At 39.0% G+C, this 15,744-nt stretch overlaps 2 protein-coding genes across 2 annotated transcripts; one reads left to right on the top strand and one right to left on the bottom strand.

Moving 5' to 3' along the window:
• Window positions 1-5,280: 5,280 nt before the first annotated feature.
• Window positions 5,281-6,236, top strand: LOC110195086 (olfactory receptor 51I2-like). Its single transcript, XM_020967733.1, is given in 2 exon segments — window positions 5,281-5,785; window positions 5,788-6,236. Coding segments are annotated over 2 exon segments (954 nt in total).
• Window positions 6,237-13,032: 6,796 nt separating this feature from the next.
• LOC110195087 (olfactory receptor 51I2-like) lies at window positions 13,033-14,004 on the bottom strand. The gene has a single exon (XM_020967734.2). It carries the CDS (start codon window positions 14,002-14,004, stop codon window positions 13,033-13,035), a length of 972 nt encoding a protein of 323 aa, XP_020823393.1.
• Between the last annotated feature and the right edge of the window lie 1,740 nt (window positions 14,005-15,744).

The raw sequence follows: 15,744 nt of genomic DNA, 5'->3' as shown, positions 1-15,744 counted from the left end.
TTGCAAAGTCAGTCCTGTGCACTGTCCAAGGGGAAGGTCATTACTGATTGAGGGACTCAAGGAAGGATGGCTTCATGAGGGAGAGGGTGTCTGACTTGGACTTTCAAGGATGGATAATAACATATGTCAAAAACTAAGAGAGGGAAAACCTGGCACTGAGAACAATGTAAACAAAGGCATAAAGGTAGTGGACCATAGTTCTTGTTCAAGAGTTGGTTGAAATATGAAGGTAGTTATTGTTAATGAAGCCTGGAAAAGTAAAGTAACACTAAAACTTGAAGGATGCCAGGGATGTTAAGAGGTGTAATAAACAGGACTTAACTGACTAGATATGACAGGAGAGAAAGAGGGAAGAATCAAAGATTACCTGCAAGATTTTTGAAAAGGAAGACATGGATGCTAATATGGATAACGTGAAGTCATCAGAAAGATTTAGGAGGAAAGGCATCAGGTTTTGTCATAATCTTTCATTGAATTTGAATTCCTGGCAGGACATGCAAGTGGAGAAATCTGATCAGCAGCCAGAGATGTGGGTCTGGAAGCTCAGAAGAGAGGTCAAGGCTAGAGATAAAGACTTTGTAATGACCTGTGAGAGCAGATGAGATTGCTAATTGTGATAATGTAGAAAGAGAAATGAAGATCAAGATTAAACAGTTGTAGACTTCTTAATTAAGGGGTTGGAAAAGGGATAAGAAGCCAGGGAAAGAGAAAATAAAGACTGATTGTAGGTAGGAGTTGAAAAAGGGGGAATATGTGGTCTCTGAAACCAAGTCAAGAGAGAAAACATGGTAGTATCAAAAGCTGCAGAGGGAGATCCTTGTTAACATTAGAGAAATTGGTTTCAGTAAAGTGTTGGGAGTAGAACTTAGATTACAAAGGTGTGAGTATGTGGAGTAGCTAATGTGGATGAATATTCATTAAATATAGGCAACTTTTTAAAGAAGTTTAGCTATGGAATGGGGCAAAGGGGATGTAATGACAGCTGAATGGACTGGATGGGCTACCTAAACATGTGCAAAAGTAATTGGAAAGGAAACAGTGGCAAAATGGAGAGTAAAATCAATAATAACATAATTTTCTGTAGTGCTTTAAAGTGGGCAAAGTTCTTTCTTCACCGCAACAGGATGTAGAAGTGTTAGGATCACTATTTTACAGATAGGAAATGAGGCTCCAAGACCTTGTATAACTTGCACATGTCAACTGTCAGTATTTCTGTGAAGCAAAATTTAAAAACAAAAATTGCTTGCTTCTGGTCATCTATATGTTCAGTACTTATATACCTGGGCTTATCAATAGACTAATGGCTATTATAAACCCTCAGAAGGACAGACAAATCTCCAGCTTTTAAGGTAAAAAAGAAATGTCACACGTCCCATACTTCATGTCTCTCATATAATTTTTAAAAATTTTGTTGATATATTTCATTTTTACATTACATTTATAGATTGTTCCCACTTTGTAAGTGGTTTCCTGTAACAGTATAAAATAAGGAAGTAAAACTAAGAATACAACGGACTCATCTCAAAGTTCATGCAACAATTCATATCTGTAGCACAACTTCACCTCCTCTATTAAAAAAAAATTACAAAAATATATTTTTCGGGGCAGGTGGGTGGCGCGGTGGATAGAGCACCCGGCCTGGAGTCAGGAGGACCTGAGTTCAAATCTGCCTTCAGACACATAAAACTCACTGGCTGTGTGAGTCTGGCAAGTCACTTAACCCCAGTTGCCTCAGAAATACATACATACATACATACATACATACATACATACATACATACATACATACATATACACATATATATATATATATATATATATATATATATATATATATATACATATATACACACACACATGCCTGCATGTGCGTGCACACACACACACACACACACATATGTATATACTTTTAAATATAATTTCAAATTGCTTTCCAGAATGTTTGGAACTATCCTCAGGTGTTCTAGGAGTGCATCAATGTGCCTGTTTTAACACAGACCCTCCAATATTTATCATTTTCCATTTTTGTAGTATTTTCCACCCATCTTTTTGAAGCCTACTAAAATGGCACCTTCTTCAAGAAGTCTGACCTTCCTCTCATCTTTCATTTTGCATGAATCAACCAGTTATCTGCCTTCCCTTACAACTCCAAACATTAAGTTGATTTCTCCATTTGCCAGCTTAGTGCACCTCTCTTCCACCATTCATCTGATATTATTTCCCTTTCTATGAAATAGAAAATTATATAGTTCTTTGTTATATCATGTGCTGTTAGATATTGGAAAGCAAGAACCATGTATTATAATCCTTCTGTATTCTTCCCAGAAAAGAACAGAACCCACTAATACAGTTTGGTCCCCTATGTATCTTGTCAGGCCAACTTCATGAATTGCCACTACCCTTCAACTTCATCAGCTTTTGACCACTCTTCTAGTGATATACCTCTCTACATTTGAATAGATTAGCACTAGGATAACAGATAAACAATATATTAGGAGACATATACTTACAGCTTTTCTAGCTTGACTGGATCATCCAGAGACTATGTCCTATTGCTACAGTCTTCAAGAACTCAGTGCTACCATCATGCTATGAGTATACATTGGAGTGAATCTTAAGCGGAGAAATGATATGATGATGATGATAACAATTCAATTACATGTTGTTTTGACTTCTGGGTGCTTCATATCCACCATCACACTGATTTTTCACAACATCCTTGGGGAGTAGATAATGGAAGTGTAATCATCCTTTATTTACAGAAGAAGAAATGGAAACACATAAAGATTTATGACATGCTTAAATTAAAAATATTATACCACAATGTATATCATAATGTACGATATTATATATTGCCTGGCACATTAATATAATTACTTAATAAGTATTTGTTGATAATGGAATAATCCAGATCATTAAATTCCACACACAGTGGTATTTCTACATGATATTTGAAGACTCCTTGCTTTAAGCAAATTATGTAGAAAGGACATGGTACAGGAATAGAGAGCTAGTCAGGAAGACCTGAGTTTAAGTCCTGCCTCTGATGTGTATGTAGCCCTGTGAGAGTAACATAACCTCTCAAAGCTATAGGTAATTTTCTAAGACTACAAGTTCCAGAGAAGACGCCAATCTGCATTGGTAGAGGGAGATATCTTATCTGGAAATTCCCTATAACAAATGAAGCCACAAATTCATGCCCTACAGACATAAGGCAATGTAGTACAGTGGAGACTTCTGGATCCAGAGCCAAAACCTGGCTCCAAAACTGACTCACAGCTTGATATTAAGAAAGGCTCTTGTGGCAGCCAGGTGGTGCAGCGGATAGAGTACCAGCCCTGAAGTCAGGAGGACCTAAGTTCAAATCCGGCCTCACACCAAACATTTGACTCTTACTAGCTGTGTGACTCTGGGCAAGCCATTTAACCCCAATTGCCTAAAAAAAAAAAGTCCCTTAAACTCTTTGGGGTTTATTTCTTCATCAATCAGTAATCCAAGTGTTCCCTTTTCACAGGATAATTGAGAGAATCAAAAGAAGAGGTGTAAAGTTGTCTTAGCGTGAGATAAGTTCAGATTAGATTCCTTTATTAATTATCATATATACGAAATCCAGCCAGGTGGTACAATTGAGGGAGTGCTTAGGCAAGAGTAATGAAAACCTGAATTCAAATCTGCCCTTATACATTTCCCTAGCTGTATGACCCTACACAAATCACTTAACCTCTCCATGCCTCAGTTTACTCATCTGCAAAATGGAGATAATCATTGCACCTCTTACCTCCCAAGGTTACTGTGAGGATCAAATGAGAAAATATGTATAAAGCACTTTGTACAATACCTGTCATATAGGAGATGCTTAATATACACCTGTCTTTTTGCTTCCTTCCTAACATCAATAAACCCTATACAATTTCCAGAGATAGTGAAAAAATTATAAACACAGGCAACTAGCTTCATGCAACTCATAGCCTAGCAGAAAGAACAAATTACTTACTTAAATTAAATTACATACTTAAATTAAAAACACTATACCACAATGTGTATCACAATGTATGATATTATATATTGCCTGGCACATTAATATAGTTACTTAATAAGTATTTGTTGATAATGGAATAATAGGTTAGTAATAATGGCTGATTGGATATGGGGTTTCCCAAAAGATTCTTCACAATTCACTTTTTCAGAGATCTTTCTTAATGAATTAAATATCATTTGCTTACATAAATTCTATCTACAACCATTTGCCCCCTGCCATGTGTAATTTTCACTTCCTCTACATAGTTTACCTGCTACAACTGTTAGAAGTACAGAAGGCATTTTGCAGTAGTGAAAACAGTCAGTTAAAAAGTATGTTTTAAGCATGACACCCTACTAAGGACTTGAGAATACTAAGAAAGGAAAAAAATCACTCTCTGCCTTTAAGGTGCTCACATTCTACTGAGAAGAAAACATGCAAACCACTGTACACACAAGATATATACAACGTAAATAAATAGAAGCTGATCTCAGATGGAAGATACTAACTATTGGAGTGGGTGGGAATGGAAGTCATTAGATTTAAAATTCACGAGACTTAGATTTTAGTTTTAGCTCTGGGCCTGACTTGGCCTTTGGCGTTAGGCATGTCAAACCTCCCAGGTTTGACTTCCCTGCCAAGGCCTCAACTTTCTCATCTACATTATTTGATTCCACAGATGCCTAAGGTGAAGGACCTCTGGAGGTGGCTCTCTCTGTAGCTTTCCAACATTGTACCTCAGCATTGCTGATTATTCTAGGTATGGAGAAAGCTCATCCTCTCCTTCCCTCTCTTTCTGTGCAGCTAGGCCACCCAATTCTGTTTGCCTGCCCAACTACCATCCCATCATTCCACTAATTAGTCACAACCACACCCTGGAAAAAGTGCATAGAGTTCATGACCTTGACAGGGAGATGTGATGTACTGCATGTAATGAAACCACTTGGTGAAATAATAGCTCAAAAGAATGGAATACCCTGGAATATAATGGTACAGTTACCTGAATCTTGCAGAAGATTTCCTGGAGAATAAGTTAGCACTGGGAGGAATACATATCTTTGACTGTTTTCCCAGATAATTGTGTCAATATGATAACATCTGAGCTCATCAACCTCCTTTGAGTAGCATTCCATTACTTCATTGACACCCCTGCAAGTTAGAATTATCTCCAAAATATGTTCACATTATTATCTTTTTGGATCTCTTACTTTTATTTTCAGGTCTTAGAGCTTCCTAAGCCCCAGTTCTAATAGCCACCCACCATGTTGGCTCCCAATGACACCACTGATGAACAGCCAGCCTTTATCTTCATTGGAATCCCTGGACTAGAAAATTTACACGTCTGGATCTCCATTCCTTTCTGCCTCCTCTACTTCATGGCCCTGATAGGAAATACTATTCTCCTTCTCCTTGTTAGGACTGAGCAGAGCTTACACGAGCCACAGTTCTATTTCCTAGCCATGCTGGCACTCACTGACCTGGGCCTCTCCCTATCGACATTGCCAACTGTCCTGGGCACCTTCTGGATTGGTGCTCACCAGATTGGCCTGGATGCCTGCCTGGCCCAGATGTTCTTCATTCACACACTCTCCTCTGTGGAGTCAGGAATCCTTGTGGCCATGGCCTTTGACCGCCTGGTAGCCATCTGTTCCCCACTGAGCTATTCCCAGATCCTAACTAGCCATGCCATTGTCTGCCTTGGTGGGGCTGCCTTCATACGTGGTGCTGTACTGCTGGCTCCACTGCCCTCATTCCTCAGCAATTTTCCTTTTGCAGAGACAACATTCTTTCCCACTCCTACTGCTACTACCCAGACCTGCTGACACTGGCCTGTGGGGACATTACATTCAGCAGTGCCTATGGGCTAGTCTTTGTACTTTGCACCTTTGCAGTGGATGCACTATTCATCATAGCCTCCTACCTGAAAATCTTGACCACTGTCCTGAGGCTGGGAGCTAGTGACAGGGGCCTACGATCTATGCAGACTTGTGCCTGTCACCTATGCACTGTACTCATTTTTTACCTCCCTCTCATCAGCCTGGCTGTGATGCACCGCTATGCCCATGGAACACCCCCACTCCTCTATGCTACCATGAGCAATGCTTACCTCCTCCTCACACCAGTTCTTAACCCTCTGGTTTATAGTCTCAAATCCCGGCAGATCCAGGCCGCTCTACAGAGACGGGTCTGGGTTCAGAGGGTCACTGCTGGAGAATGAACTGAGCTTTGAGGGACAGATGGAGCTGTAGATGAAAATTTGTAAGGAATGAACACTGTGGTCTAGCTTTGGGAGTTAGCTTACACCCGTGGCCTCTGATATGTGGATCTGTGAGGTGATGCAGAAAGAGTTTCTTCCTCTTAGTGTTATGGAAGACCACTAGACTTTTGATCCTATACAAATAGAGCAGATACATGTGGAATCCCAAATCACCTAATTTTTATTCTGTTTTGTTTTTATAGTCTAGAAATTCAATATATCTTATAACTTACATTCATGAAAGAAAGTAACTAAATTCTCTGAAAATGGATCCATACCATGGCAGCTAGGTGGACCAGTGGATAGAGCATTGGCATTGGAGTCAAGGGGACCAGAGTTCAAATCCAGCCTCAGATGCTTACTAGCTGTGTGACCCTCGGCAAGTCATTTAATTCTATTTGCCTTGCCAACAGACAAATGGATCCATACCAAGAAGCTGGGAGTTGCCAAACTTTTTATTCCCATTCTCTTACTCAGAATCTCTGCTTTACTCTGTTCTATAAATGGATGACTTAACTGCTTATACTGTAGCAAGTCACCAGCCTAAAGAGAATGACCTCCTCCTTCCTTTTATCCTTATAGGGCAGGGAGATGGGAAAATATTACAGATTAAGACGCTTTTGTTTAGAAGTGCAGACTGAGTGCAGAAGTGAAAGAAATGTGAGGGGTGGCTAATGTCAATAAATAATAGGCAGAGTGGGTGATGTCGGTAACAACTGCTGGGTGCACTTTTTGCCTGGCTATTATTTACAATTGGCCTGGGGAGTAGTCTGTCTGTTGTTGGCACAGCAGGAAGTCCATTTCAGGCTGCTCATTGAAGAACAGGGAAGAGACTAAAATGGAAACATTCAGAGAGATGCCTAGATGGTGAAGTAACAAATCAGCCAGAGAATCACCAAACACTTAGGAGCATTGACTATGTATTCTCTTGTGCTGGGCACCGAGTAGGGTGCTGAAGAGATGTGCAAGTTGCACCTTGGGAAAGAGAATTCTGGATCTGAAGTCAGAGAAGTTAGGTCCAAGTCCTTGTTCTTCTTTACTGAACCTGTTACCTGTGAGACCTATGGCACATCATTTCATTTCTCTGAAATACAATTCAGGAAATCTATATATATTTCAATCCCAGGCCAGAGGTTGAGGAACATGTAAGAGGTAGAAAACATAGCACCTTTCACCAAAGAGCTTTCAATCAACTTGAGGAGAAAAAATTGATACATATAAAACTACCAGATAATTTTATTTACCTCTACCTACCAAAACTCAAGCCTTTTGATATTTCAAATGCTACTTCTTCCAGGAAGCCCTTTGAGATACCCAATCCCTAAATCTGGAAGTGATCTTCTTCCTCTCTGAACAACTGTAACACATTAAACCTTTCTTATTACATTTAGCAAGTGGACCTTTGATATAGCTAATTAGTAGGCAGCAAATATTTATTGAATTCAATGGATTTTAATTTATGTCTGTCTTATTTTCCCAACTATAACTTAAATCACAGGAGATTGACCATCTTGTCTGATGCTTCTTTTGTTTCCTTCAACACCACGCAAAGAATTGTGAAAACAATATGAATATGTTTAAAGGATTACAGAATAAGTAAATGAATGGATGAGTGAAGTGATAAATTCAATATCACCAAACACAAGAATGGCTGAAACAGAGAGAATTATTTAACCAAAATGAATCCACTTTCACAGATAAATGTCATCAGGCAGAATAGTACAAATATAACAAAATATTTCTGGTTTAAGATGTGCCTCAGAAAAATTCTGAACGTGTATGCTCAGCACTTCGTTGATAGCTGCTATCTTCCAAACCATCTCTTCTAATGGCTATGAGACAAAATTTGTGGCTTCTAGGCCACATGCATTATCTCAATTGATCCTTGCAAACAAATAGTCAATGTACACTTATTAAGCACCTACTATAGGCTGGGAACTGTGCTATGTGACTACTTTTTGAGGAGGGAGAATTTGATGGGAAAGATAATTTGTTCTGTTTTGGACATATTGAATTAAAGACTCTTACAGAGGATTCAGTTTGAGGTGTCCAAGAGGCAGTAGGAAATCCTTAACAGTAGGACAGGAGAGAGTCTAGGGATGTATCTGCATAGAAATGAAAGTTGAATCAGTGAGAGCAGATGAAATTGCCAAATGAGATAGTCTAGAGAGAAAAAAAGAAAGAAGCCCGGGATATAACCTTAGGAGACTGAATGATTGACCAAGGGTTAGGGGATCTCTTTCTAACCATCCTGGGAAGAAATGAGACATAGGTTCTCTGACTTTGGTGCCCTACATTCTTTTCCTTGATAAAGACCTTATATAGGACTTCAAAGGCGCATTAAAGTTAACAAAAGCCAAGCAGAGGGGCTGAAAATATAAATGTTAATTTGTGAGAATGTGTTCCTACAATTATTAGTCAGGACCAATCTGTGGACAGTGGGCCATAAGCATAGGAACTCACTCTCGTAAAAAGTAATATGTTATGGGAATAGAAATATGTTCCAGAATCATGAGAGCTATGGCCAGATGATGATAAAAATAATGAGTATAAAAGTCTTTATTGAGTCTGGCCTGAGAGAACTTGGTTTCCAGGGAATAAAGAATGGAGACACAAGAAAAAACAAAACAAAACAGTGAACAACATAAGTCAGAGCTGGAGAAAGGGTGAAGACATCTGGACTGAGAAAAAAGTTCAGGAAATTGAACCAAGAGCTCAGGAGGTAGGAAGTCACTGGGGAAGTGTGCTGAAGGGAAAAGTCATCACGTCAGAACACAACATTCATGGCCAGCTCTCATGCTGGCGCCCTAGTGGTGATTACAAGCATGTACTATAACCAGTGGACGGACTGACTCGCTACGGAATTTCCTTTACTTTTTCACCTAGCAGAGATATCCAGAGAGCAGTCACAAACTGGAAGCCTAAGCCTCATGACATCCCTGAGGTCACCCATCTTAGGAAGTCAAGCAGTAGACTGAGCTGCCTTAATGGAGGGAGTTCTTTCTCCCCGCAAATTAAGATATTTATACATATACAACCTATTCACAAATAGATGCACAAAGTGTGAATATACGTATATGAGTGGTTCAAATGAACATTATAAACACATTTTAGTTTTGTAAATGTTCATGTGCTTTCATTTAAATGAAACAATATAAGGTGTGTATACGTGAATAGTCAAATGACAATACATGTATACAGATATGTGCATATTCACTGACTTAAATGTATTTGAATAAACATAAAATAGGCATATTCAATATATATATTATATAATACAATATATTCAAATATGCATGTGTATTCAAATGTATATAATATTTGCATTGTATACACTTGTGATAACTGATATGAATATATGTTTTCTTAATACACTTGAACATGTAAGGATGTATGTACTCATTTAAATATTTAGTTTTACTGCATTTTTAAAGTGTTCACTATGTGTATGAAGCTGTATCGCATACTGGAGGAATAAGGATAATAATGGCATATTTCCTGCCCTCAAAGATTTTATAATCTATTGATATAGTAGACTATTACATGCATGTATAGTGACACACTAAATTCACGTGCATATGCATAAGTATACATTAATAGAACTAAACTCAGATCATTATATGAACATGTACGTGTGTGTTTACATACATATCCACATACATGTTAACATACATGCACATATACATACACATATAGAGTCTTAGAGTCAGAAGATACCTTGATAGCCATGTAGTTTAACTCATGCTGGGGCACCTAGGTGGCACAAATACTAGAGTGCCAGACATAGAGTCAGGGAGACCCATGTTCAAATTCAGTCTCAGACACTTACTAGCTGTGTGATCCTGGACAAGTCATTTAGCCATGTTTGTCTCAGTCCCTCAACTGTAAAATGAGCTGGAGAATGAAATTCCAAACCACTCCAGGATCTTTGTCAAGAAAACCCCAAATAGTATCACAAAGAGTTGGACGTGACTGAAATGACTACACAAAAACAACGACAATAGATGCAGGAAACTTCTCTATGAATGTTACATGTATATAACTAACGTGTATAATGTACTCAAATACATTCAGACACATGTACATATTCATGTATACATATATGTATGTGACTACATATAAGAATAATCATGTATGCATGCCTAATCATGCACATGTGTGCGCATGCCTATGTACATGGATAATATTTTTGCTACATACACACATAATCACATGTCATGCTTCTATATACAATACACTTAATGTGCATATACATGTATATAACTACTATCTGTGCACAGAAACATAATCATGCCCATATGTGTAACTGTGTGCATATATGTATGTATATAACCAGTGGACGGACTGACTCGCTACGGAATACATACATACATATGTGCACACAACCTGGGTCATACCAAAGCCATTTTTAATAAAGCCCAATTTAACAAGTTTGCTTTCACCCTATTTGCTAAGAGGAGGAAATTTTCTACTTTTCAGTATGTGCATTAAAGGGCCCTTCCTTGTGCTTGTTATGGCAGCTCATATACAAAAAGTGGAATGCAAATTCTTGACACATTCAACATTAAAAAAGACCCTTCCTTCCATATAGTGCCTGTGTTGTCTTTCAGGTACCTGTTCTGTCTGTTAATGAATGAAAGAAGATTTGTTAAGCCGTGCTGTGCATCAAACACTAACATAAGAACTTGAGATACAAATATAAAAGTGAATCTTCCTCTCACCTCAAGGTGCTTACATTATAATGAGAGAAATAGCAAATAAAAGGGAAACTATAGCCAGGGTAGGCTGTTTTCATTTGAGGAATTACTGAAATGATGGATATACCTATCAGGCAGCTGATCAATACAATCTTTTCGTTGTCAATTTCAGAATTAATTTACTCATAGCTTCCAGAAGTAGAAAGTAGGGCAAGGTGGGGTATAACAGAGCAAGTGTGCTGATTCTTCTAAACCATGGTCTCTGGAGGTCTGGGTTCTAGCGATGGGGGTTGGAGGGGCACAGGGAAGACAACAAGAAACTATGTCCATTTTCATTGGAGGGGTATGTCAAGGAAACTGTGAGAAGAACATATAATCAAGTATTTCCCCTGGAGTTTGATCTGATCCCCAATCAGCAGAAAGAATATTGGAGCTAATGCTGTTCCACACCTTAGCCTAGCCTGAGAAGACAGAATAGAGTTTCCTACCAGCAGTAGGGGGTTGAGGGAATGTTGATGAGGGAAGGACAAGAGTTTGGTTCTTGTGCAAAATGAAACACTTGCAGACAACATCATAAACATGTAGTGCACAAGTACACACACAGGCATACAGGCATATTCTCATAATCGAATGCATACATAGGCACACATGAGGATGAAGTATTATCATATGAAGATTGATTAAATGAACTGTGCATGATGCTTAAACTGGAGAAATGAAGACTCAATATTTGAAGGCCTTTCATGTGGAGGAGGGCTATAGACTTGTGATTTCATCTGTGTGGGTGCTAAAAATATCTGTAAAGCAAAGTGGAGGAAAACCCTCCCCCAAAAATATGGAAATATGGAGTAAAGAAGGCCTGGGTTCAGACCATAACTCCGTTATTTAATATCACATGACCCTGAGCAAGTCAAGTTCCCTCTGTGTGAGCCTCAGTTTCTTTATCTGTAATTAGCAATTAGTCAACCAATAAATATTAATTGAATAACTACTACATCCCAGGCACTGGGTATACAATCTTTCCCTGCTCTTCTGGAGCATACATGGTGATGGAGAAGACCATAAGTACACATAGTATGAGAATATAAAAAATAAAGAGGAAGAGAATAAAGATAAAGTAGTTGGGGAGAAAAGGCCCCAGCAGTTATGGGAATTAGGAAGCACTTTCTGTAGAAGGTTGTGCTTATTCCACAACAATAAGGAAGTTATGGATTCTCAGTGACGCATGAGTGAGAAGGGAGTATTTTTCAGTCATTAATGAGTTTGAGGGCTCAGAAATGGGGGATGTAGTGCCACGTGTGAGGGACAAAAGAAAGGCCAGTTTGGCTGGCCCATAGAGTACAGGAAATAGAGAAATGGATAATGAGGCTGCAGAGGCATGTTAAACCAGGTAGTTAAGGGCTTTAAAATCTAAAAAGAGGAGCTTACCTTGTATCTTAGAGGCAATAGGGAGCTATTAGAGACTATTGAGTAGGGGAGTAACTTGTTTAAATAAGAAAAATCATTTGCAAATATGAGGACAGAGTAGCCAAGGGGAGAGATTCGAGTTATGGAACATGATTAGGCAGCTGTTGTAATTTTCTGGACAATAGGTTATGAGGACTTTGATGAAGGTGGTGTTAGTATTATAGGCAGAACAGCTCAGATGCAAGAGATGAAATGAGCATGCCAGACTGGCTCATACTTACCCCTTTTGTACCATGCACTGCTTTGGCAGTCAGATGAAGATATGAACCCCTCAGAGTAATCTTTTAAGTACATACAATAAAATATAAAAGACATCAATTCTATTGAAATTCATTTATCAAAATATTAAAAGTTGCAAGTTTATGGGATCCCTGAAATCTATCTATGGATTTCTTGGCAGGCCACAGTTTAAGAACCCGTAGACTAGAAAATCTCAAATGTCCTTCTAGATTCAATATTCTGCAACATAATGAATTTTGAAGGAGGTGTATCTCATCTCAGAGAAGAGAAAGGATATTCAGACATAAATATACTGCTCCCCATTCTTTTCTAATTCCCAGTGCATTCCAAGACAGTAAAGAACCACAGTCACTTTAATAAGAGACTACTTTTCCCTTTCCCCCACTCTGTCTGGTCTTGAACAGCCTGAATAAAACAGCTCTGATTTGCTTAGTCTTCATGCTATATACCAATGGGTTGAGAACAGGTGTTAGAAAAAGGAAGATATTGGACATGGTGACATGGGGAAGGGGGGAGTGGTACTTGCCAATTCGGTGGATCAAGGCCAAGGCAATGAGTGGCACATAGAAGATGAAAACAGTGAGGATATGTGAGACACAGGTGTTGAGGGCTTTGAGTCGTCCCTCTCGTGAAGCGATACCTAGAACTGTCTTCAGGATAAGGGCATAAGAGAGGACAATGAACACAGAGTCAATGCCAAAGGAGCAGAGGACCAGGGCCAGGCCATAGATAATGTTGACCCTGATGGAACCACAGGCCAGCTTCATCACATCAGGATGGAAACAGAAGGAATGTGAGAGAATGATGCTCTTACAGAAGGGCAGTTGCTTGAGTAGTATGGGCAAAGGTGCCATCAGGGCCACACCCCTCATAACAGCTGCCAGCCCCATCCCAATGATCCGAGAATGAGTCAGGACCATGGTGTAGTGCAGTGGGCTGCGTATGGCCACGAAGCGATCGAAGGCCATAGCCAGAAGGATGGCAGACTCCATGGAAGAGAATGTGTGGATGAAGAACATCTGGGCCAGGCAGCTGTGAAACTCGATCTCTGGGTTATTAAAAAGGAAGACATTAAGCACTGTGGGCAGCGTGGATGCAGACATGCCCATGTCTGTTCCTGCCAGCATGGACAGGAAGATATACTGGGGCTCATGCAGGTTAGGGGTTTTCTGTACAATGTAGAGGATAATGCAATTTCCCAGAAGAGCAATCACATACATGACACTCAGTGGGATAGAGATCCAGATGTGCACAGACTCCAGCCCTGGGATGCCAGAAAGGAGGAAATGGATTGGCTGGTAGCGGGTACCATTGAACAACTGCATGACACTGAATCTAAAAGGAAAGGAAAATCAGAGAGAATTTTTAAAAAGGTTAAAAGGCAGATTACAGAAAAATATAAATATGCATGAGCTCACTCTAATATTTTTTGATTGAAATACCACTGACCAAGAGAACCAAGAAAGCTTCAGTACAATGGCATAGGGAGATGACCAGGAATAATATACGAAGTCAGAAACGAGGCAAATTTCTGATTAGTTCATGTTTGTATAGGAAAACAAAACAAAACAAAACAAAACAAAACAAAACCTCTCCCAGTGTTCTCTTAATGCAATTATCCAAAAACAAAAAGGTCCTTTTTCAGTTCTAGGATGAGTGTTAAGCAAGCTAGCAGTCAGTCACTCTGTGAGTGTGGGCGCGCGCGTGTGTGTGTGTGTGTGTAGAGGGCATGTCAGTATACAGAGACACTAAGAGAAGAATGTTTTTTAATGAGGCATTTTTAATGGGCATATTTTGACGTCAAAAATCATGTTTTCCATGGCACTAAAGTCTCATTTTGTGATGCCTGGTTACTTATGCTATAGTGAAGGCTCAGAGCCTTCAGCAGATGCTAAAATAAGGGTGTCCTGGTTTCAAATCTTGCCTAAGGTTTCATGAGATTTAGAGTTATTCTGCTGAAAACAGCCTCTTAATTGGTCTCCCTGCTTCAAATTTCTCTCTTGTTCTATTCATTTCCACCTAGATACAAAAATTATATTCCTCAGATTTGACTGTTACTTTCCTCGCTCAGGAAGTTTCAGGGACTTTATTGTCTCTAGCATAAAATACAAACTCCTTGGTCATTGAAAGCAATTCACAGTCTGGCTCCGCTCTATATTTCCAGACTGATCTTGCATACTCTACGTCAGGATGTCTATGTCCTCGCCAAACTGGCCATTTTTTGTTTTGTTTTGTTTTCCTATACAAGACATTTTGTCTCTCATTTCTGAGCCTTTGCAATGACTGTGCCCTAGGCCAGAATGCCCTTTGTTCTCATTCTTTATCTTCCTTCAAATCATAGCTCAGGGATCCTTCAGATCTCTTCTGATTTCCTCTTGCTGTCACCATTCAAATTTACTGTGTATATTTTTGTATATATTTATCTATGCTCTTTTAATTTTCCTCAGGTAGAATATAAGATCCTTGAGGGCAAGCATGGTTTCATTTCTTTAAAGTACTTATTTATTGAGTTGAATTGAACTGAAAGGACTTATGTATCATCTAGTCAATCTTCTTCATTTTCCTAACCCTGTTACTCCTACTAGAGTAGCTAGATGGCTCAGTGGATAGAGTGCTAGGCCTGGAGTCAGGAAGATTTGAGTCCAAATCCAGCTTTAGTGGATTACTAGCTGTGTGACCCTCGGCAAGTCTCTTAACTTCTGTTTACCTTAATCCACTGGAGAAGGAAATGACAAACTGCTTCAGTATCTTTGCCAAGAAAACCCCATAATGGGAACACAACTGAAGGACTGAATAACAACATTCCTGCTATTAACATTTACATATCATTTAAAGTTTTAAATCATTTGCACATGTATAACCCATGTCAGATTGCTTGATGTCTTGGGGAGTGGAGAAGGAAGAGGGAGGGAGAAAAAAAATTGGAACTCAAAATCTCATCAAAAGTAAATGTTGAAAACTATCTTTATGTGTGATTGGAAAAAATAAAATACTATTAAAAGATTTAAAATAATTATTTTGTTTTATTTTATTTGAGCCTTAAGACAACTATGTAAGGTTGCTGC

Source organism: Phascolarctos cinereus, unplaced genomic scaffold (assembly GCF_003287225.1).
Source record: "Phascolarctos cinereus isolate Bilbo 61053 unplaced genomic scaffold, phaCin_HiC Scaffold_726;HRSCAF=1367, whole genome shotgun sequence".
NCBI classification, from domain to species: domain Eukaryota; kingdom Metazoa; phylum Chordata; class Mammalia; order Diprotodontia; family Phascolarctidae; genus Phascolarctos; species Phascolarctos cinereus.
Note: the sequence above shows the minus strand (reverse complement) of the source record. Positions and strands in the feature narration are given on the sequence as shown.

Excerpts from the sequence above, each read along its gene's own strand:
- LOC110195087 (XM_020967734.2), bottom strand. The coding sequence starts at position 14,004 with ATGCAGTTGTTCAATGGTACCCGCTACCAGCCAATCCATTTCCTCCTT.